Genomic DNA, 24,251 nt, shown 5'->3' on the forward strand with positions numbered 1-24,251 from the left:
TATTCTTCATCTTGCTATTACCAGAACGTCTCTTCATGGGATGCCCCAACTTCTCTTCAATCATATTTCAAACCTTTTTTCCGACGCTTCTTCCTTCATCCAGCATTTTAATGTACCTTTCTTAGTCTTACTTCTTGTCAAGATGAATTTTTGGGTTTTTTCATGATCAATAAAATTAAAACACATGTTCTTTATTATTCATTTATTGCCAAAAATATGAATGCCGTTTATACTTTTCTACGACAGACGTTTAAAAATCGCATTAAAACTAACGTAAATATACATTATACATATATTTTTTACCGACACAACATTAAAAATGTCAATAGAATGAATGTAACAAACTATAGCAACACTGAACAAATGGAAAATTCCTCAGCTGTCGGTGTTGCCATGAAACTAATCGGAGTAGATGACCTTAACACGTATTATAACCTCGTCATCTTATGAAGTAGGTTTACTGTAAGGATATTATGGAGAACCCCTAATAGAAAATGACTTTGTCACTAATAATTTGCCTTGTCATCTTATGAAAAAGGTTTATACTCTTAGTTGATAATGACCTTGTCACTAATAAGCTGTCTTATCATCTTATGAGGGCTTACCGCGGGTAACATATAGAATACCTACTCGTAGTAGACAATGATCTTGTCACTTATGACTTGTTTTGTCATCTTATGAATAAGGTTAAATTTAGTGAGCAATGACCCCGCGTCTTACGGTCATGAACCCTGCTTTACATCTTATGCAAAAAACAAATCAATGATGACCGCCTACTTCATCAACTTATGGGCTCTTTCCTGCTAGTTAAGATCTTAAATAGAAACCTATCTATGTACATGTACAAGGTAAAAATCTAAACATGTGCCTTGTGACCTCTCATCTCAACGAATAATATAATATGCATTTGCCGCATAACCTTATTGAATGTTTTGAAGTAGCAAGGACTTAAGTAGAGTTAAGTATGTCACAACGACCATCAAATTGTAGAAAACTATTCGCATATCTAGTAGCCCATCATCTCGAGGATTAGGCAGATATGGCATGCCTCATCAGTTTTTTTTAAGTTCCAAGATCTTTTGGCGTGTTAGATGTATCATTGTAACAACAACAAGGTAAAATTCTAATCACATCTGTGGTGACCTCTCGTCTGATGACCGCGGACTCCGCCTCATCATCTCAGGGAGTAGGCGGTGGTGGCGAGGGTTTTATGAAGTAGGGTTATTAAAACCACGATGAGGAGAGTCAGGATGCTGGCGGCTCGGCGAGCACATCCGGTCTGCATTGCTTCCGGTCGCTCTCCTAGGACAATAAATATGTACATTAGTTTTTTGGAACCGTCAGTTTCCTGAACAATGAACGTAATTAACAATTAATTGTACACGAACTATTTGACATTTTATTTTAATGCAGTCGAACTATTAAGATTTTTTGAACTATTTATTTTTCGTGTAATTATTACTCACATCCTTCGTGGAACTTTTTTCCAACAAGTTTGTAACGGGATAAATTAAGTACCCGTTGATTTATATTATTTGGTGTGGATGTCCGACAACTGGCGACACCACGAGACAAGGTTCGGTGTTTGGCTGACAGAACAAAAGGAGCTTCGTCTAGAGTATTCGGGTGGCGGATCCAGCGATCACACGTACGGGGAAGAAAGGACTCTTCGCGGATGGCGGTCAACACGAAATCGGGAAGTTTTTAGTTTATCATTATGCATTTCAATATTCAATTCAAATATTCAATCTTTAGTTCTCTTACTGTTTGCAATATTGGTTTACTATAATTTTATAAATTTTGTTCTATCGTTATATGGAACTGGCGCCCTTAATATTTATAGTAATGATATTTAAAATTATAATTCATTTTACTACCTACAATTTAGCATAACTTTCAATCACCATGTTAATTATTTTTAAGTAATAATACCGACCTTCGAACGCATCTTCGAGGTTAGTCCCACCCTGAGATTATTTATATTTAAATTATTCATTGAGTCTCTTGCTATGTTTTGTTTTACAATAAATTATATTCCGTAAATATGAATCTTTTATTTAAGATTATCATCATCAATATTCTTACATTCATTCACACTAGAAATCTTACGTTACAAGTTATTGTAAAATATTGAAAAAACAATCTGCCTATAGTGATATATTATCGGGGGTTTCGTGCCGTGTTACTCTACATCCTTCTTTTCCAACGTTTTGAACAGCTTTACAGTGTCTATCATCAAGACTGTCTTCGGAACCACTACCAAAAACACGAGACTTACAGAGGCCTGCAAAAACCAAGTTTCCTCTTGAAACAGATGGAGTTTATAAATTCAGCTGTTCTGGATGTGACAAGGTTTATGTAGGCCAGAATCGACGATCTCCAAAAGGATACCAGAACACTTTCGAGCATGTAAACTCGGCCACCCTGACAAATCGGCAATTTCCGATCATTTAATTGAAACCGGCTATTATTTGGTTTGTTCCCGAAGTCTTGAGAAGAATCCAAATAATATTAATAAATTAGACGGGGTTAGGCTCAATATTTCTTGGTATCCGGTAATAGACGGCTACACCAAAACTAAGCGCAGAAAACCAATTTAATTATACTGAAGAGTGGAGCTGCCAACACGGTTTCGCTTCTACATATATAAGCACACACTTCACCACAATCTTCGATTACACACCTGCCCTCATGATAGGCACTCTAATGCTGGCCGAAACGTTAGCTAAAGAAGGAGGCATAATACCCCAAAAATAAATCACCATATTAGTTTTGGCCGTGAAACAATGTACCTACTCGCAAATTCTTAAAAACAGGCAATCACTTGATAACAGCATTTTTAAATATGATTTTAAAAATTGAAAATTATCGAATATGTAAATAATTAATAAAATTTAAAAACTGTGTTCCACACACAGACTTAGGAATTAATAGACGAGAAGATAATGGCGAGGGGTAAAATCAACTGTTGAAGAACGAAGGGAGTGAAGCTGACTGTGATTCGTCAATAAATCAATCTGACAGTAAATAGGCATCTCGCATTATAATATCACCATTTACTTCTTAAAAGTAAAATCTGCTTTGAATGAATAGACATTTTTACATGGAGCGCAAATTACTCGCCACGTTATGAACAAATTTGCGAAGTCCAAATTCGGCAAAAAAATTCGGTTCCATTTTCAGAGTCAAATATTTCGTTTAAGTATTTAGTTAAGACACTTTTATAAATGTTCATAATTTACTTCCCAGCAACCAACCAGCTTTGTGTTTCGCGTCCAGACGTTTCTCGATGTGATAGTAATAACTGATTCATATTATACGATGTGAATATGCTTAAAATAAAGTAAAATAATGCTTATATATGGAATGTAATACGACAATTGGGTTTATTCTCTTTTTCACGTCTATTTTTACAAGTTTTCATAGTACAAGTCAACATTTTGCCGTGTTATTTCGTAAAATGAACCGATGATGCCTCGACCATAGTTCGCACAAGAATGATGACGTCACGTTTTCAAATTTCACTTGAGGCCATACGCGAGCACAGCCGGCTCCAATGGAACCGGTATGGGGAGTGGGGATAATACGCTTTTAATCACTTAGGGCAGGTCTACTAATATTCATATGTCTATGGTTCCACACAAAACCAAAAATAGTGTAAACGTCGTCTTATCTATTTTTTTACTATCCAGTGAAAATTTCAAAGCTCCATGGCTCACGGTGGAAATAAAATTAAATTTTTGATTTAAATGTGTTTTGCGTATTTTTAAATATTTGTATTTACTAAGCATTCACACAACCTACACGAAAGGAAATGTTAGATAATTATTTTTCCACTTTAAATCTGAGTGAGTACGAAGGAATTGTTATCAGACAGCTGCACAGTGTACAAAATGTGTATAAAGCTCCGCTGGGCACTAAAAGCATTAGTTAAGTTGGTAGATTAGAAAATTCCTCTCCTCTGCATACCCCTTCTTAAAGTGGAATTCTCGGAACTGTACACCAATCAGAGTAAGCTTTGTTGTGCTGCACGATGAATAAACTGATGAGTAAACTGTAAATAATAATGTTTGTTCTACAGAAGTTTTCACGATCTCGACAAATCCCTTTAAATCCGTCATCTATGGTTAGTTAGCAATATTTACGAGGATTAGTCCGCGGTAAACAAATTTTAGCGCGGCCTCAATAGTATCTGATAAGCTTCGGTAAATTAAATTCAGTAAATTCTAAAAAAACCTATTATTTACCATTTTTCATTAAAAAACAAGAAACACCTAAAGAAATAAACATAATTATCCACTCTGTGAAAAATACAGAAAACCACAAATGCAATATATTATGTACAAACATAGAAAGCAAGACCGATATTAAGTACCTAGGCATAACAATAGACCAGCGTTTAAAATGGTCCCCACATATAAATATTCTGAACAACAGAATAAGAAAACTATCATATATATTTAGATGTTTAAGAGATATTTTAAACGAAAAATTACTTAGAACCACATACTTCGCTTTCTGTCAATCAATTATATAATACGGCATTATAGGCTGGGGCGGTACATATAAAAATCAAACACAAACAATTTACATATCACAAAAACTAATAATAAAAACCATATTAAAAAAACCCTATTCATATTCGTCCGAACTTTTATTCAAACAATTTAAGGACAGAAAATTAAATGCATTATACTTCTACCATGCAACATTACAAATTTATAAAAACAATATTCAAAATAAAATTGTACCCTTTAAAAATAACAGAAATCTTAGACAAACGTCAATACTTCCTACTCCTAAATGTAAAAAAACAATAGGACAGTTCAACCATGAATATCTCGGAGTTAAATTTTTTAACTCATTACCAGAAAAAATTAGAAACATGAATGCAAATATAAACGAATTCAAAAGCCACCTTAAAAAGTATTCCGAACAGTTGAACTGAATCGTACCAAATATAAACCAATATAACAACACCCCCATACACACAAGCCCTGCTTATTTATGGGGGAACATCAAATACTTATATTATGTAATTAATAACTGTACTATATTCAATATTGTGTAATGTAATTCGTGTATCTTTTTTTACTAATAAATAAAAAAAAAAAAATTATATATCTTTTTTAATAATGTCGTTTGTTACGCAAAATTACTGGCTTATTAACGAACGAAGTTGAACTAAAGAAGCTCTCAGAGCTGAAAGAATTCGTATACGCTGTGAGTTGAATCCATACGGGCAGACGACGCTCCATTGGTTCGGACTTACAGAAATGACATTTGTTTACGTAAAGAAATTGTGAATAAAGAACTGATTAACTAATGAACTCCTTCTTTTGTCAAATCGTGAATGCAAACCGCCAATGCTATATGCAATATTTAGGTAGTTATTATTTCAATTCAACCTTGCCAAATTATAAATATTTTTACTTCATTGACGTTTGACGTTTCGGAATGTCAATTCATAGATAAATACCTCCAGTGTTGCCGGAGTATGTCGGTTTATAATTTAATTCGTTTACAATATCGGTCTGGATTATCAATTGCGAGACAGTGCTCGAAAAATTGGTATAAAGTCATCGGTATTTATGGTATTGTAAAGTTATCGATTTCACTGTGCTAGATCCCCTTGTACATTAGAGAACAGTACAGTAGAGAAGTCTCGCCGTTTTACTCACCGTTATAGATATTTATTTTATTTTTATTTATTTAACGCCCAGAGGGCTTTTACATGGTTGGTAGTATAATTTTAATTTGACAAATACTTTAAAACATAAAAAATAAGAATAAAATTACATTTGATAAAAGCTATGCAACAAGTCATACAAACACAAGAAAAAAAACAGAAAATTACAGCTATTTGTAGGTTTACATGATGTGTTTAGGAGTATTGTTGAAATAAATGTTTAGCTATTTGTTGGCACTCCAAAGCCCAGGTTATTTTTTTCAATTTTTCACAACCCTCTACAAAACATCATCATGTGAAATAAGCCGCCTTTACGATTTTTCGTATTGTAAGTAGAATTTTGTGTTTATAGTTTTTAAAACATCAATAAACGCTCTCAAAATTGCCACATATATATTATTATTCATTGGACAATAGTGTTCTGTCATAATTTTATTTGTGGTACTTTTTATCGTTGCGCCGTAAAATATAATATATATTGGTCGTTTGTATGATGCGTAAACCGAAAAAATAGCAGCGTAAATTTTAATAAACCGTGGGTTTTTTTTAGCTTAGGAGGTAATCTAGGTTTGAGTAACAGCCGGATTCTGCGAACAGAACCGAGTTATTTATGTCCCCCACACGTAGGGGATGTTATTTTAAAGAAATATATTTACGTACCGAAAAGAGACTAAAAGTTCATTCTTACATTACAAAGCATCCCTCAACAGTGTTATTTTCATGTAACCACACTATGATAAATTTGGTTTTATTAAACATTATTTTTTCGTCGGTGAATTTCGTGTCTTCAAAAGGTTTACAGAATGGCGTAATGCGTATTTCCGGAAGTGAATACGAAACAAAATTAAAATTCATGTTTCGTTTTCATAGTTTTTATAACTCATATTAAATAACTGATTAACCGTCCCGCTTTTTCTGCAGGGGTAGGCAGAGAGGATCGACCACCAACTAACTCGATCTTGGCACACTAACATTCATACATTGTCTCATGTGTACTCTAATGTTATTCTGACTTTTGACAAGGCTCGACACAAGTATTTTGTCCACTTAATCGTGGTATATCTTCTTCAGGCGTCCCCTACTTCTTCTACCGTCCGCATTCGTGCCATATAAAATATTATTAATTATAACTTATTCACCAATGACAATATATTTTTAGCACGTATATTTTTTATGATCTTGCATAAAAATAATATTTACAAAACTTAAAAAAAAATTTAAATCGTTAGTCGTGTTTCTGTATACTTATTACTTAACTAACTGTAATCTATTGTGTTTCAGTATACTTAACTCATTGTAATCGTTAGTTGTGTTTCTGTATACTTAACTAACTGTAATCGTTAGTCGTGTTTCTGTATACATAACTAAGTCGTGTTTCTGTGCACTTAACCTACATAAGTTGTAACTTTTTTACATTTCCTTTTTATATCTCACTGTGTAGATACATTGACTTTATGTATAGTTATCCTTACTCAATTGATACATTTTTTATAATTTCTTTTTTATGTTTGTTGTTGCGGCGTGAATGGACTGTAATTGCGGTATTTTGTGATATTGTTTGATCGACTTACCAATATCTCCAAACTGTCGGCACCTTCCACTTTGCTCTGCTTTAATCACCGGTGGGGGTAATTGTTAGTATTGGAGGAGGTCAAGGAAAGGGAATAGTGATATTGGATTTTGCGAAATGGTTCAATGCGTTATAGATTGCTATTTTTATGCACTATTTCACGGCGATATTTGCGGTAAAACATTTGCCGTTTTTAGCGCGGCGCGGTGGTTTTAATAACTCAAGATAGGTTATGCGGAAAGCGGTTGTACTTGCGGGCGGCGCGATACTTTAACAACTGACGCATGTAGGTGCAAGGCGCGGAACGCGGGTGGGAAACAACTCGAACCAAATACTATGCAACAATAACTGGCCCGAGCATGCCCCCCGCCTTGACCAATGGTCAAAGTAACTAATACAACAAAGAAAAAAAAAAAAAAATGGGTGTGTCAAGCCTACGCAAGACAGAAGTGAAACTTCTAGTATTCTTCTCTCTCTCTCTTTTCATTTCATTCTCTCTTTTTTTCTGTCTATTGACATATTTATAAGTAGCATGTGATAAAAAAAATTAAAAGTTATAAAAAAAGAAAAAAAAAATTAGTTAAAGCGGGGATCGAACCTCGGTTCTTCACGACCACAGTCGTGCGCTCTGCCTGTAGACAGCGAAGATGAGTTAGGAGAGTGAGTTAAACTAGGTATATAATATTTACACCTTGCTAATGTTTTCAGTATTATTAGGGCTTTTTTATACTAATTTTCATATATTTATTGGCAGGTAGAGTAGAAATTAATATTGTTTAGCGTTTGCCAACGACCATACCATGTTGAACACACCGGTTCTCGTCCGATCACCGAAGTTAAGCAACATTGGGCGCGGTCAGTACTTGGATGGGTGACCGCTTGGGAACACCGCGTGCCGTTGGCCTATTTTTTATTTTAATTTCATGTTTTTTTTATTTTTTTATCATTACTATAATTAATAATATCATAAAATTCTTTAACTTTTCAAGTATGCTACAGGCCTAAAATATTACTTAGTGGATTGATATTATGGTCAACCATTGAAAAAAAAAATTCCTACAAACTTATTAATGTAATTACGATCTTTTTCAAGCGCGTATGTAATGATTATTTTTATCAACCTCGCACACACCTTGCTAATTTTTTCAATATTATTAGGGCTTTTTTATACTAATTTTCATATATTTATTGGCAGGTAGAATAGAAATTAATATTGTTTAACTTTTGCCAACGACCATACCATTTTGAACACACCGGTTCTCGTCCGATCACCGAAGTTAAGCAACATTGGGCGCGGTCAGTACTTGGATGGGTGACCGCTTGGGAACACCGCGTGCCGTTGGCCCATTTTTTATTTTAATTTTATGTTTTTTTTCATTTTTTTATCGTTAACATCATAAAAAATTTTATATCATTCTTTAACTTTTCAATTATGCTACAGGCCTAAAATATTACTTAGTGGATTGATATTATGGTCAACCATTAAAAAAAAAAAATTCCTTAAAAACAAAAAAATAATATTCCATGGCCGAGAATCGAACTCGGATCAACTGCTTCGAAAGCAACTATGCTGACCATTACACCACCAACGCCAGTTGTCGAGATGAGCTAAGAAGCATTTATATTTTACTTCAAAACTTTTACTACATCAAATGAACTTTAATCGGTCCCGCATTTTCGTTTCGGTCATGAGTTGGTTTTACTCCTCGAAATTGCATGACGCGCGTAAAGAAGTTTCACTTCAATAATGATTCTCCATAAAAAAGGAGTGCACTGCCCGGGAATCGAACCCGGGTCGCAAGAATGGGAATCTTGCATGATGTGCTTCCGCATTCCTAAAATAATTGTGAAATTATAAATACATCCCGGCTGCCAAAAGTCCATATTGAAAAATTAACAATTTTATGATTTTTTTCAAGTCACTGCTTGTATTTAATAAAATGAATTCTTAAAAATATCACCTGAAATAATCAAAACACAAATTAAATAAAACAGTATCTCAGAAAATTGACCAAAAATAATTTCCGGTACCGGGAATCGAACCCGAGCCTCCTGGGTGAGAGCCAGGTATCCTAGCCACTAGACCATACTGGACTTGCGAAATTGTGCGAAAATACGTTATTTAACTTGTTTAATAATTACAACGAATTTTGTACACCATTTTTCTGAACGGTGAGCGGTGGTGGGGGTACCCGCTTTTTCGTTTCGATCTTGACTCGGTTTTACTACGTTCCCGAAAATTCATTACGCGGCTAAAGAAGTTTCACTTCAAAAAAATGAAAAACAAAAACACGTTATGAAAGGATTCAATAAACAATACTGAACCCGCGGTAGAACTAAATTCTAAATTAACTAAATCTAAGATAACGTTAAAGTTATTGTGTAGGCAGGGGACAGAGTTTAACGACTGCCCTGCGATATGTTCCGGAGTTAGTCTTAACGTCCGCAACGCGGATCACCCCATCAACGCCGGGGTGGACGTTTACCACTACGCCAATAGGCCATTGTAGTGGTGCGATATTGTCACTCTTAATTATTACCACGGTGCCTTTCGTTATTGGATTCGAATTTGTATTCCATTTCTGACGCGATTGCAGCGTGTTCAGATACTCCATTCGCCATCGATTCCAGAAAGTCTGGACGAGACGATCGACAAGATGTTTTCGTTGCAGCAAATTTACTGGCGCATCTGACAAATCAGCAGCGGGTAAAGATTGTAATGGAGTGAGCGTTAAAAAATGCGCGGGTGTTAAAGGCAATGGAGCCGAAACATCGGTAACGCTGAGCACTGATAATGGGCGTGAATTTAGAATAGCTTCAATCTGATGAAGAACCGTTTGCATCTCTTCGTACGTGAGAAGAGATGTACCCACAACTTTATTTAAGTAACATTTAATGCACTTAATGTTACTCTCCCAGATCCCACCGAAGTGGGGTGCTTGTGGAGGATTCATCTTCCACTCGATACGGTTTTCCAACAAATTTTCTGAGAATTCTTTCTTGTAGTCCGGTGACTCTAAAAGTTCGAATAAAGCCTTCAAATGCGATTTAGCTCCTACGAAATTTGTCCCATTATCAGAATACATTACCTTTACAGGCCCCCGACGGGATAGAAAACGTTTGAACGCGTTGAGAAAGACTTCGGTTGAGAGGTCTGAAGCGAGTTCAATGTGAACCGCGCGGGTCACCAGACAGATAAATAAGCAAATGTATGCCTTTTGGCTTCTAACACCCCGACGTCTATGCGGGATTATTTGAAGCGGCCCAGCGTAGTCGACCCCCGTGTGAAGAAAGGCCTTAGCTTCGCGGACGCGGCAAGCGGGTAAATCTCCCATTATTGGGAATTGCGGTTTGGGATTGACTTTAAAGCATGTATTGCACTGATGCACGCGTTTCCGAATCAAATTGCGCGAAGAAAGTATCCAAAACCTTTGCCTCAACAGAGACATAAGTAAGGTGGGTCCCGTATGCAAGTTCTTAGTGTGGTAATAATCTACTATTAAATCAACTATATGATCATGAGCGGGTAATAAAATAGGATGACGACTATCAAATTCGAGTTCGGCGTTTCTCAATCTGCCTCCTACTCTTAGGAGACCGTCCTGAATAAATGGATTTAATTTAGCAAGAACTTGCCGTACTTTCTTGCCGTCGTTCACTGACTTCATATCATCGGAAAAATGTACTTGCTGAACTGCCTTTATAATAGCGATTTCTGCAATGTCAATATGGCTTAACTCAAATTTACGCGGCAATTTCCTAATGAAGCGAAACACGTAAATGATAATTCGAATCAATTTCGACCACGAATGAATGCGAGAAGCCAATGTGCATAATAAAGGTGACACGATTGTCTTGAGGCGATTATCGGTTTTAGGTTTCATTTCGGGTGGATCAGCTACACGAGAGCACAAGCCAAAAGTAGTTGGCTGTTCATACTGATTGGGTTTCAATTCCGGTAACTGTTCTGAATTTGCGTGCTTAAATGGTGAAATAGGCCACTCAAAATGCGGCTGGCAAAGCCATTTTGGACCATTCCACCAAATGTCATTTGCTATCAATTGCGATGGTAGCATACCTCTTGACAGGCAGTCGCTAGGGTTATCAGCACCTGCGACATGATAAAAATGACTACTGTTTAAATTTTCGTGTATTTTTGCTACACGATTGGCAACAAAGGTTTGCCAGCGGTGAGGTGATGAATGAATCCAACTTAAAGTTACAGTCGAATCAGAAAAGGCAAATGTTGAATGAATAGTAAACCTAGCGGAGTAATTATCAATTACCTTTTTTAACAGGTGCGATAACAATAATGCAGCGCATAATTCTAGGCGTGCTAAGGAGACGATTTTTAGCGGTGCTACCTTTGATTTTGCGCAAACTAATTGAACCTTAATTCGGTTATCAGGAGTGGTCACATGAGCGTATACCACTCCTCCATATGCCTTTTCGCTTGCATCCGCAAATCCAACAAGTATTAACGTGCATCCTTCCGTGACTCCTATATGACGTGGAATACGAATCGAAGATATTGACGGCAATTCCGCGTTGAACTGCTGCCACTGATGTGATATCCTTGCAGGTGGGATTTCGTCCCAATCGATTTTCAAATTCCACAGCTCCTTTATTAGAAGCTTGGCTTGTATAATTATAGGTGCTACCAGACCCATCACGTCAAAGAGTCTAGCGACAGATGATAAAATATTGCGTTTCGTACAAGTTCGATTGTCTGGAGTAACTTCAAATGCGAAAATGTCATCCGAAGGATGCCATCGTAGCCCAAGGATTTTTAGCGATGCATCATTATCGAAAGTTACACTTTGCGACAGGCGAAGTTCCAATGGAACGTTTTCTAAAACTGTGCTGGAATTGGATGCCCACTTAGCGAGTTGAAAACCTCCTGACTGGAAGAGCTCAATCAACTCTTCAGCCGCGCGGATAGCTTCTTGCTCATTTAAAGCAGAGCTAGCGATGTCGTCTACATAAACATCTCTATTAATAATATCCTTTGCAAGAGGGAAGCGAGCGCCTTCATCTAACATTAATTGTTTGATTGCTCGAAGGGCTAAGAACGGACTACATTTAAGACCGAATGTTACGCGATTGTATTGGTAAGCCTGAAGCGGCTTTTGCGGATCGAATCTATATAAAATTCGTTGATAACGACGATCTTCTTTGCGAACATTTATACATAAATACATTTGACGAACGTCTGCGGATATTGCGATAGGAAAAAGGCGTAAATTCAGAAGAATGCAAAATAAATCATTCTGTAAGCTTGGTCCCGTGTGTAAAATATCGTTCAAAGATAAACCAGTTTTTGTCTTTGCGCTTGCGTCCAGAACCACTCTCACCTTTGTTGTCATTTTATCTTCACGCCTTACTGCGTGATGCGGGATGTAGTATGCGTTTTCTGACGGTAAGGCTTCCACCTGGGACAGATAACCTTTATGAATATGTTCTCTTATCACTTCATCATAAAGCGGTTTTAGTTCTGGCAGATGATTAAATTTTCTTTCTAGTGCATAAAACCGAATTTGCGCAGCTTGCAATGAATCACCTAAGTCACAAGGGTTGCTTTTGAATGGCAAAGCCACTTCATAAGAACCGTCCTCGAGGCGAGTTGTGGTGCCTTTAAAAATGTCTTCAGCTTCTTTTTCTTCGAGGCTGTGAACTGGTTCCGAACCAATATCTTCGATTTCCCAGAATTTTTGCATTAAGTTCTCAATTTCGTGCGTAGCGCAGAAAGTTAATGCGGTGTTTGGTTGAGAATTTACTGGGGCGTCACCCATAAAAACATAACCTAATGTGGTTTGAATCGCGACTGGAAAGCCGGGGGTGATTATCTTATTTGGTAGCAACAGTTGAGAGAACAGACTGACGCCAATTAGCAAATCGATTGGGCCTGGCATTGCCCAGGTGTCGTCTGCCAGCGGAACATTTATAAATTTATATGACGTCAAGTCCACCTTGCAAGTAGGTAAATGAGCGGTAATTTTTTCTAAAACTAGAGCGGTTATGGAGTATTTGAAGTAGGGATCAATCCTAGATTGAATTGTCAATGTGACACTTCCTCTTATTGATTGCGTTTTGCCACCTAAACCCTGGACTGCGAAGCGCGTTCCTGAACTGACTGTCAGGCCTAATTTTTCACAACATTGTGAAGTTATATAATGCTTTTGTGAGCCTGGGTCTAGAAGACAGCGGACGGTATTCTCTTCACCGTTTCGATCAACAGTGTTAACTTTGGCGGTAGCAAGAACTTCAGTGGTTGCCCCTTGTCGCGTGGTTGCTGACATAGTACATATCGGCGGTTCTGCATCGTTAGGTTGAGTTTCTCCATTGGATGTGGAGGCGTTTGCTTGACTGGGTTTATCAAAATGAAGAAAAGTATGGTGCTTGCCATGACACTTATGACAAGTGCCTTTTGATTTACATTTTGTAGATGTATGTTGCGGGCTCAAGCAATTAAAACACAAAGATTTTTCCTTTGCGAAGGAAAACCTTTCCTTTGGTGATAATTTTAAAAATTGTGTACAAGTGTACAGTTGCGTGTGGTTCTCATTTTGACAATAAAGGCATTTTGATTGCGTACTCGTGTAAGTATGATGTGTGCGGAGTTGAGCTGTGCGACCAGTTCCACCGGAACTGGTTGAATGTGTGTTGGCGGTGTTAGGTCCACGAGTTGTTGAAGTTCGTTGCAGAATTTTGACCTGATCTTGCACAAACGACACCAATTGCTTGCAGGTGGGAATCTCAATTTCTCGAACTGAGAGCTCAAATGCTTGTGCAGTTTGCGACTCTAACTTCTGCAAAGCGCATTGTAGTAATATAAAATCCGAAAGGTCTTCTATTCCCAATTGTTTTAGTGCGGCGATAGATGCTGAATATTTTTCTATAAAAACTGTCAGATTGTTTGCGTTGTGAGCTACGGTTTTTGAATGAAATATGTTATTCAGATAATAAGTGGCAAGAGATCGCTTATCTTGATATTTATTGACTAGCGTATCCCAGATTATTTTATATGTGTCTCCAGTTGGCACTAAACCTGACGTAACATTTTTCGCGGTTCCAGTTAATTTTCCAATTAAATATTGTACGCGTTGCGAATCAGATAGTTGTGAATTTAAATGAACATTTGTTTTGAATGTTTCATAAAATATGTGCCAATTTTCCATCCGTCCATCAAACGTAGGTAATTCTATAGCGGGTAACTTAATAAAATTATTATTATTAGTCGTAGCAGCACACGCAGATGTAGATGTTTGCGGTTTTGTAGCTAAATTTGGTTTTAAATTATTTCGTGCGCGAATAATACGTGTGTATAATTCTTCAAACTGTTCCCAGCTTGAATAATCTGGTTCAGAATTCGGGTCTGACGTAAGAGTATTCTCGTTAATTTGATCAATAATTAATTCAAATTTATTTTTAATTTCTAAAATACTTTCAGATTCTGACATAAACGCCTCACCTGAACGTGAGGCTTCGAAATTAATTGGCAAATTATTTGCAAGCAAAACTAAATTTTGAACCCTTTTTAGAATAATATCTCTTTTACCTTTTAGTAAAACTAATTGTCTTTTTAGTTTGTCTTCCATTTTTAGAATTATTTGCAAACTAAAAGTTTAATTATTTATAAAATAATGCGCAAGAAACACAAGTGTACTGGGCGACAATTTGTACTGACGAATTATAGTGGAGAAGTTATTTTCCAAATAATTAAATATATTGGCCGATACCTCAAAGCGATGTTTACGTACGTACTTAGGTTGGCATTAATACACATAGACGAATATATATTACGCTGTAATATCTTTGCGATTTGCACTGAATAAATTTGCTACAACAACATCGATAAATAATTTAATTACCCAAAATATCAAAGAGTACCTATACCTAGGCATGTAATTTCAAATAGCGGACGAGTGTTGCTAACTGAATCCTTGCACAAATGAATGCGATTGAATAGGAACAAAACTACATTTAAATAATGCGGCTCAAATGACCAAATGTAATTGTCTATTTAAATAATGCGGCTCGAAGTGACCAAATGTTGCGGCGTGAATGGACTGTAATTGCGGTATTTTGTGATATTGTTTGATCGACTTACCAATATCTCCAAACTGTCGGCACCTTCCACTTTGCTCTACTTTAATCACCGGTGGGGGTAATTGTTAGTATTGGAGGAGGTCAAGGAAAGGGAATAGTGATATTGGATTTTGCGAAATGGTTCAATGCGTTATAGATTGCTATTTTTATGCACTATTTCACGGCGATATTTGCGGTATAACATTTGCCGTTTTTAGCGCGGCGCGGTGGTTTTAATAACTCAAGATAGGTTATGCGGAAAGCGGTTGTACTTGCGGGCGGCGCGATACTTTAACAACTGACGCATGTAGGTGCAAGGCGCGGAACGCGGGTGGGAAACAACTCGAACCAAATACTATGCAACAATAACTGGCCCGAGCATTTGTTTTCACGCTATATTTTTTTAAATTATTAAGCACTCATTTCCCAAGCACAAGTACAACCTTACATTACGAAAGAATAATATAATATTGTACACAATTGTATATTGCAAAAACTGTTTTTTGTGTAAAATATTATGTAACAAACAATACTACATAATGAAGTAAAGAAAAATTAATAAGTACTGGGATCTTATGGTTTGGTCACTAAAATAACTTTACCCCTTTCAAGCAATTTTTAGACTCTGAATAATGGCCTCTTAAAGGACGATACTTTGAGTAGGTTCCACCTTCGATCAAGATGCTTTTAATTGGAATGAACTTATGAAAATTTAATTTTATGTTTTTTGTACTTGCAGGGATTTTTACCTGACCTCTGAGTTCAGATCACGGAGGTTACCGCTCAGACTATTTTATATTCCTCCATTTTTGGTTTAATAATTTCTTAGTATCTAGAAATATTTATATTCCAGTTTCCTAACGTTCTGTAGCCGAGTCATTTCAGATAAATAAACAAATCAAAGGTTTAAATTACCAGGAAAGCTCAGTATCGCCAGTAAACTGACTTTGAATTTAGTACACATTTGTCTAGGAGTCTCTTTGAACTTGGGAATTTACCAAGTTCGTTTTCTCAAAATCGGAATTTTGTCTTTCTTTATTACCTTTGATCCTGAAGTGAATTCTTTGCCGTAAAGTACCGAAACAAAGCTCAAGACGGCGGAAACCAACCAACATCGTACCAAGTACTTTGCGTGTCTTCCTGAGAAGTGTTCCCGAGGTTTTACTCGGGACAATAAGCCCAGTCATCAAAATCCTGCCATTTTTCTATGCAAGGTAAAAGAATTCTTTCTTTGCTTACGCATGAATTTCACGATAAAATCTGCGCCAGTTATCTGGAATTGTCTCCTTCTCGTTAGTTCTAAAGAGTTTTTGATCGTTTTTTTGTCCCTTCTTTTGGAATCGCAGTAATTTGCATGTTCTTGGTGCCTTCCTAAAACACTCGACATAGTCGGAGAAATTCTGAGGTTTTGTGTAAAGGTATGATATCTCAGGTATCTACGCCTCACGCGACGCTACGCACGTGCTTGAAATAATACTCAAAATCCTACTGTTTTTGACAATATCTTGCCTCATTTGTAGGCTTGCGGATTAAATTGGGCTTAGCGGTGTATCCATAATTCAATTAAACTACATAATGAATTTATAAAACAATAAAATGAAATGTTTAATAATTCGGTGTGCGTGCTGCATAAAAACAAGAGCTTTTAAGTTCGTAATATATTAAATTTGAATGGGTTCGTATAATCCCAGTTAACATTTTGCTAGCAATATTGATTTTATCAAACCGCCGATATTTTCATGAAAAAATCCGCTTCCAGTTGTGAGAACGCAACATTCGCCATGTTAATTAAAAACCTATATCCCTTTAGGTCTCTTTATTATTATTGTATCTGTTCTCCGAAAAAACGTTACCTAATATATTTCCACTTTAGGGATGGCAAATCTGCTTATTTCCCCTAAATAAATTGCCAACTAGAAGCTTTAATACAAGTTCAAACTTGAGGGACGATCTAAATAAAGCCTTGATTAAACGTTCTGTGGACTGTTAAGAATCGATTCGTCGAGTTTTTCAATGGCTTATGTCTAATGACTTGGTAAAATCCTCCAGACTTTGGAATCCATTTTGAATCGTTTGGCTACCTTGTTAGATTTCTCGATGGTTCACAATTCACTCCGGAAGTCTTTAAAATAGTTAATCCGTTTGATTTTAGCTAAATCAATTTGTTCATTTTGTGTTTACCTCATCGTACCTGAACAGAATTTACACAAACTACGAACTTGAATTGATTATATTTTTTTAGGTCTCAAACTTTATTTTAAATCTTCTTGTGTATATTACAAACTTTACTAAGGTAAATAACAAGCAAAGTTTCTATTGTCTTATTAAGGTTTGGTTTTCTTCGTAGTTGTATTTTTTCAATAATGGTCTTACTGCCTCCAAGAAATATAATATTATCTTATTCTTTGATAATGGCTTTTTATATGTTTCTTGTTATTTGATTCTTTAGCTTGCTTTTTTTGTTGAATAACCAATTATTCCAACACCGTTCCAAAGTAGGAACTTATTAACTTTTAAACTTAAATTTCAGTGCCCACTTTCTTCTAGACTTACAAGCTTTTTCGTTGTATTTAAATCTGGCTTTTTATTATAATTAAATGTTTATTTTTAAATTTATATATGGCTTCTTATTATAATCAAATATATCTTTTTATAATTTCAATCTGCTTCTTTTCATAATAAATTTTATTTTTTATTTGGTAGTTTTAGGAAAAATGAGAGAAAATAAATAAGAAACCTAATCCCTTTATATGATTTGATATTAAGACAGCCAAAATGAATTTCGTGATTAATTTTTGAGTTGGCAGTATTGCGCTTTCTCCTTCTTTAGCCAACGAACAGCCTTACAATGTCCATCATCTGCTCATCATCAGATGCTGGGCACCCAACGCTGTCTGAAACGTTGGTTAATAAATGAGGAAGCACAACATGGCATAATAACCCAAAATTAAACAAGATAAATACTTATTTTTACGCATATAATACGACCATTTAAAAATATCTTATGTACACTGATAACAATTGAAAACCTTATTTTACAACAATTTATAACCTTGGAAGTATTGAAGTGGACATTTTAAAATCACAAATTTATTTTAAGAAAGTCGTATTGAATAAATTTATTTTTTGAAGATTTCTTAGAAAAATTGCTATACTTGGGAAGAAAAACATCAGTGATTTACGTCACATACTATAATTTTTATTTTCTTCCAATAAGTCGTTAAATTATTTTTTTCAAAAAACGTACAAAAAATTATTTATTCTACCGAAAAGCATGAGATTGACATTTGAAATGGCATTCGTCCCAATCCAAGCCTCCCTAATGAGTACCTACGTATCTCTGATGAGTTTATCAAGAGAATCACAAGACCCGAGGCAAGAAGGGATACCTAAATCACCCGAAATAAAAGTTCCATCGGACTATAACGGGGTAAGACCTCATATACACGAATACCCAAAATCCCCAGAAATGGGGTAACCAATTTAATGAAGTAACATTCATCTGCCCCCGGCTCATCATCTAATAACCCCATGACGGGTTACACTACTGTACTATATTCTACACTATTCTACTCTGCTCTACCCCTGGTCTCATAAGTTGAGTTAACGAAAGGGGTGGGAAGAGGTGATTTGAAGGCTACACGTGGAAGTCCCAAATTTAAAACATTTCAAATTACTCATGTTACGAGAATGTGTAATATTTCAAGTTTTCGTGGATATTTCTAAACCTTAATTTATTAACGGACTTTTTATAATGTTGGTATGACATGAAGTGAGATTCAAATGAAACGGCTTTTAACTCAAATGATACTGGCAGCCTCCGTGGTTGAATGGTTACAACTCTTGCAAGGTCGTAGTTTCGAATACTGAAGTGCACACGCTGAGAAAAATGAACCTGTTAAAAACGGGATAGCATGCCGTTTCCTAATAAACTTTTGGTCGATTGATAATAAACCGGAAAACGTGCTAATGTTCCTGCATGTGTCCTGATAATACACATTGACAAAATGCAAAAATATTAAAATTTTTATGAGCACGTGTTCCGACATCACCATAATACATTTGTGTTTTACTGATAGTTTATCAGGAAAACTATAAAATTAAAGGTTGATTCGTTAAAGGCCTGCAGTCCCGTTTTTAACTGGATACGTTTATGAATTATATTATATTATAATCAATATTATATTAGTAAGGTGCCAGATCTTTGGAAAAAGGCAATCGTCCACCCAATCCCAAAAAAGGGGGACCGCTCCGACCCTTCTAACTACCGCCCCATAACCATAGCTTCCATACTCTCGAAGGTATTAGAAAGGGTGGTTAACAACAAATTGCTCACATATCTCGAGAATAACAATATCCTAAGCGATCGGCCATATGGATTTCGTCGAAACCGATCGTGTGGCGATCTGCTCGGATATGTGACGCATATTTGGGGGCGGTACATGGAACGTTTTGGTTAAACTCAAACCGTTGGGTTGGATATCTCCAAAGCCTTTGACAGAGTCTGGCACCGGGCGCTTATCGGGAAGTTACCATCGTATAGGATCCACCCAACCCTGCATAGTTGGATTGCGGACTTTCTGAGGGGGAGAACAATTCAAACCGTGGTTGACGGCTCTTCTTCCTCACCGCACCAAATCAATGCGGGGGTGCCACAAGGATCTGTGCTGTCTCCGACGCTGTTTTTATTGCACATCAACGATTTCGTTGAATGTGCACCAATTCACTGCTACGCTGATGACAGCACCGTTCACGAGGGTTATCTTTTTGACAGGCCCCCTTCCACCTGTGATGTCTGAACAGCTCGGGAAGTTTTGAAGCAAAAAATTGACCATTACCTCGAGATGGTTCGTGCCTGGGGTAAGGCCAACTTGGTCAGTTTCAACGTCTCAAAAACCCAAGCGTGTCTGATTTCGGCAAAGAGGGAGATCAATGAGTGTCTGGTGCAATTTGATGGGAGCACTCTCCCCAATAAAGACTCCATTGAAATGCTTGGAGTTACTATTTCAGACCAGCTCAAGTATCGGGGATCCATAGAAGCCCGAGTAAATCAGGTCTCCAAAAAGTTGGGCGTCTTGTACAGGGCTAGGAGATTCTTCAACAGTGACCAGCTGCTGACCTTGTACAAGTCTCAAGTCCGCCTAACTATTGAATTTGGGAGCCACCTTCGGGCTGGTGCCCCAAAATACTGAATAAACCTGCTTGAATCTGTGCAAAGGAGAGTGATCCGTCTGATTGACAATCCGTTGTTAACAGACCGATTGCCTTCTCTAATGCATAGACGCAATGTAGGCATGCTGTGTCTGTTCTACAGGTATTTCAATGGAGCCTGCTCCAAAGAACTAGCGGCATTGATTCCTGATGCACCGGTGCACGTGCGCGAAACTCGACGGACACGGTTCACGGTTGACGTTGGCTTCATGAGAACGGGCCGTTTTTACGACTCGTTTTTGTGTAAGTCGGCTCGTATGTGGAACGAGGTAGCGGCATCTGTTTTTCCTCCCTCCTACAATCCAAGACTTTTCAAGGCCCGCATTAACAAATCCCTTCCTACAGCCCCTACCTTATTCCGCCTCACAACGCCGCCCAACCGGGTGGTGACATAGTTCCCCTGTCTGTACACTTCACAGGCAGGGACACTCTTGTGAGGTGTCACATAAAAAAAAAAAAAAGTATTCTCCGAGCAAGCAAATTATATTTGATTAATGTGTGTTACTTAACAATTTATTCCAAATATATAAAGCATATTATTTTGTGGCACTTTCAACGTGGTAAAACTTTATGTGTTGCTCTGGAGAGAGACCATCATTCAGAATCGAAACGTTGTTTGAAATGGCTTTATCCGTGTTTGGTGACCAAATCCGAATAGCCAGATCCTTACCACCTATAACCCCAAAACATACAAAAGTGGTTGTGCCTTAGTGTCACTTGCTCCAGACGGTTTGGAGCAGTTGGGACTTTTGTGCGGTGCTCAATACAAAATACATATGCCATTAAATTTTGGCCACCCCTCAGTGCTTTAAGTAAATTCACTGAAATTTTGAAAATTTTGGATTATTTTTTTGCTATACAAAAATATAAAATATTAATAAACGTAAAATATTAATAGCTTTACAATATTATACTGCGTATACACGTGAGAAAAAAACGCGAGCGCAACCATGAATTATGGGAAAGGAATAAAGCATCGTCTCGCGTTTTTTACTCACGTGTATATGCAGCATAATATTGTGATGTATTTGTTAATGCGTATGTAGGTAGTAGGTACCTATATTGATTTATCTTCATATTTTTATTATTTGTCTTCTAAGTAGTATTGTTCTAGTTTTTATATTATTTTATGTTACTGTTACATGTTTTACGAATATTGTTTCATTTTCAATTTATCAGTTTAGTGTAAAATAATGCTTTAAAAAAATAGCATAATTTTCGATAGCTCACTAGGTATATTTTGTTCTTAAAATAATGACGGCTGTGCGTAAAACCATATTAAAAAAAATACAGTGTTTGGCAAGCCTACGCACGACGGAAGTGAAACTTTTAGTATTCTTCTCTCTCACTTTTCATTTCATTCTCTCTTTTTTTCTGTCTATTGACATATTTATAAGTAAAAAAACAAATCGTTGATAAAAAAAATTAAAAAGGTTATAAAAATATGGGATTCGAACCCGGGTCCTGCATAACGAGTGTCGAACGCTCTGCCTCTAGACCGTGAGGAGAGATATTTCGCGCGACGCAGCGTTATCGGCCTTGATTAGTAATTTAATGATTCAAAATAAAAATAATTAATCAAAATACTGAGCGACTCTACCGGCACGATTTGTAAGCTATATTTCGACCAAAATAACATATAGTTACCGCAAAGTAAATTAAATTTAAATTAACATATTTATCTATTTTTTTACTACATTATTACAAATCGTTGATAAAAAAAATTAAAAGTGTAACGATTTTAAAGAGAGATTGTATGATTATGATTAGTTATTTAGTTATGCCCAAGAGCAAAACTAATAAAAAGTGAATCAAATATGGATTGCGTGTATTCTGAAATAAAAACATATTCAATCAACTGTAAATTAAAGAAGGATGAGTTTAACAAATAATCGTTTATTCAGAATGGAGGCTAGCACAATATAAGGTTAATTAAATAAATGAAGTAGCAAGGAGACTCTATATTTTAAACTAAAGGATTCTCAGGGCCGTGTGCAGGACTCGAAGAGCATCTGCATGTTGAATTTTATAAATGAAAGTCACCATAAAAGTTAAGAGGTTAATTATATAAAGGGCGCCATTTATTTCTTCTAGAAATAAAAAGATTTAAAAGGATAAAGATAACCCGTAAAACTATCTAAAGTTAAATGATGATTTACGTGAAAGTTTCTTCCAACCCGCCATGTTGTGGTACTGGTCGCCGATGATTCCGCAAGTCACAAGTAGTGTGCTCCGCTCCCAAAATCTGACTGGCTGGAGAAATTAATGATTCTCCTCTTCTCTGCGCAATCTACTGCGCAGCTCACGGGTAGCAATAAAGATGTCTCATCGATCGATATCTTGAAGAATCGATCTCAGTCCGGGGTTTGTAGTTTTCTCCGTTACATTACCCCTCCACCAAAGAAAAGAACGGACCACCTGGCTCCGAAGCACATGACTGCATTAGATTTCTTCCTGGTGTTGGTGGTGTAGAGGAACCCTCAGGCGTCATAGTTTTGCTTCAATAGATGTGTATAATTACAAATGTTGAGATTTCCATCCTCCAAATTGAAGCAGTTAAACTAGTAGACCATCTACGATGAAAACAGGGAATATTAGCTTGAAATTCTTCTGTAAGCAGCAGCAGCAGTCCCAAACCTAACATTGTACTAGCTTCCATTTTGAATTTTATTGTCACTTTCAATATACTTTAACATAATATATTTTTTCTAATTCCTGTATTTTAAAATTAAAATGTTGCATTTGTTTTTACTCAATAATGAAATACACAAAACATGCTTTTCAGAGTAAATGCTGTTTCAACATTGGATAAATGCTTCAGGACTAGGAGCGAGACGTCACACCTGCCTGATCTGCGTTTTCCTTTGCTGTCGGCAAATTGCTTTTTGAAGGTTTTCTTTTATAATTTATTTAGTTTTTTAACTTTTAATATACAAGATAGGACCATTAATATTCAATGCTCATATTTTGTTTATTATGGGAAAAGGGTTTTCAACGAACAGGGAATGTTTTAAATCTTTTTTTCAACGAGCTCAGTTGGAACTAAATTTTTTATAGGTTAATTTTTATTTGTCGGCAATTGTTTTCAAGTAATTCTGAATTTCCATTCTTTCAATTCATACAAGGTTCTGTTTTTTTAATTAATTATTAAACAAAACATAATTTTCACGTACGACCATACTTTTTTTAGTTTTTGTATGCTTGTCCAGGAAAATAGTTTTTACAGGTTAATAGTCATTGTGTCAAGGCGTATAATACAATTTTTATGACCTTAATTAATTTAAAATATCAAATCTATAAGTTCTACAGGAATTCTTTCTCTCTTTAAAATCGTTACAATGGCGCCTGCAACGTGTGTATATCGGTTGAATTTTTTTTGTAAATTTTTCATTTTGAATGTCATCTTTTTCACCCTAGTAGGTAGAATTTTTTTTTAGACACGTGTGGTCAATATCATTTTGGTCGTGTTTAAAGTTTTTTTTTCAACGTTGTGGTTTGGTTCACCGATGATTTCGTAAGTTCACACTTTTTTCTTCTTCTTAGTTTAAAATTTATTTTATTTTGGTTCCCGCTTTCAAATCTGAACTCATCTTGTGCCTCTAGCTATATCTTGAGTATTTACTCATTATTTACCACGTTTTATACGTAGTTTTTTAAAATCCTAACGAGATAATGGTTATTGTGTGCTAATTT

At 36.2% G+C, this 24,251-nt stretch overlaps 1 protein-coding gene and 2 non-coding genes across 3 annotated transcripts in view; 2 read left to right on the forward strand and 1 right to left on the reverse strand.

Moving 5' to 3' along the window:
* Positions 1-226: 226 nt before the first annotated feature.
* Positions 227-24,251, reverse strand: part of LOC149424869 (zwei Ig domain protein zig-8-like) — a 157,117-nt gene continuing 133,092 nt past the window's right edge. Inside the window, exon 6 of the mRNA XM_089650837.1 lies at positions 227-1,302. Coding sequence (XP_089506963.1) covers positions 1,175-1,302 — 128 coding nt within the window. The 3' untranslated portion in view covers positions 227-1,174. The remainder of the gene's footprint in view (positions 1,303-24,251) is intronic.
* Positions 8,045-8,163, forward strand: LOC149424870 (5S ribosomal RNA). The gene has a single exon (XR_016305731.1). It is a non-coding gene; the product is annotated as a 5S ribosomal RNA (ribosomal RNA).
* On the forward strand, positions 8,486-8,604 carry LOC149424871 (5S ribosomal RNA). Its single transcript, XR_016305704.1, has one exon. It is a non-coding gene; the product is annotated as a 5S ribosomal RNA (ribosomal RNA).

Source organism: Hesperophylax consimilis, chromosome 3, assembly GCF_061612785.1.
Source record: "Hesperophylax consimilis isolate HC1 chromosome 3, BYU_Hcon_1.0, whole genome shotgun sequence".
In the NCBI taxonomy this organism is placed as follows: domain Eukaryota; kingdom Metazoa; phylum Arthropoda; class Insecta; order Trichoptera; family Limnephilidae; genus Hesperophylax; species Hesperophylax consimilis.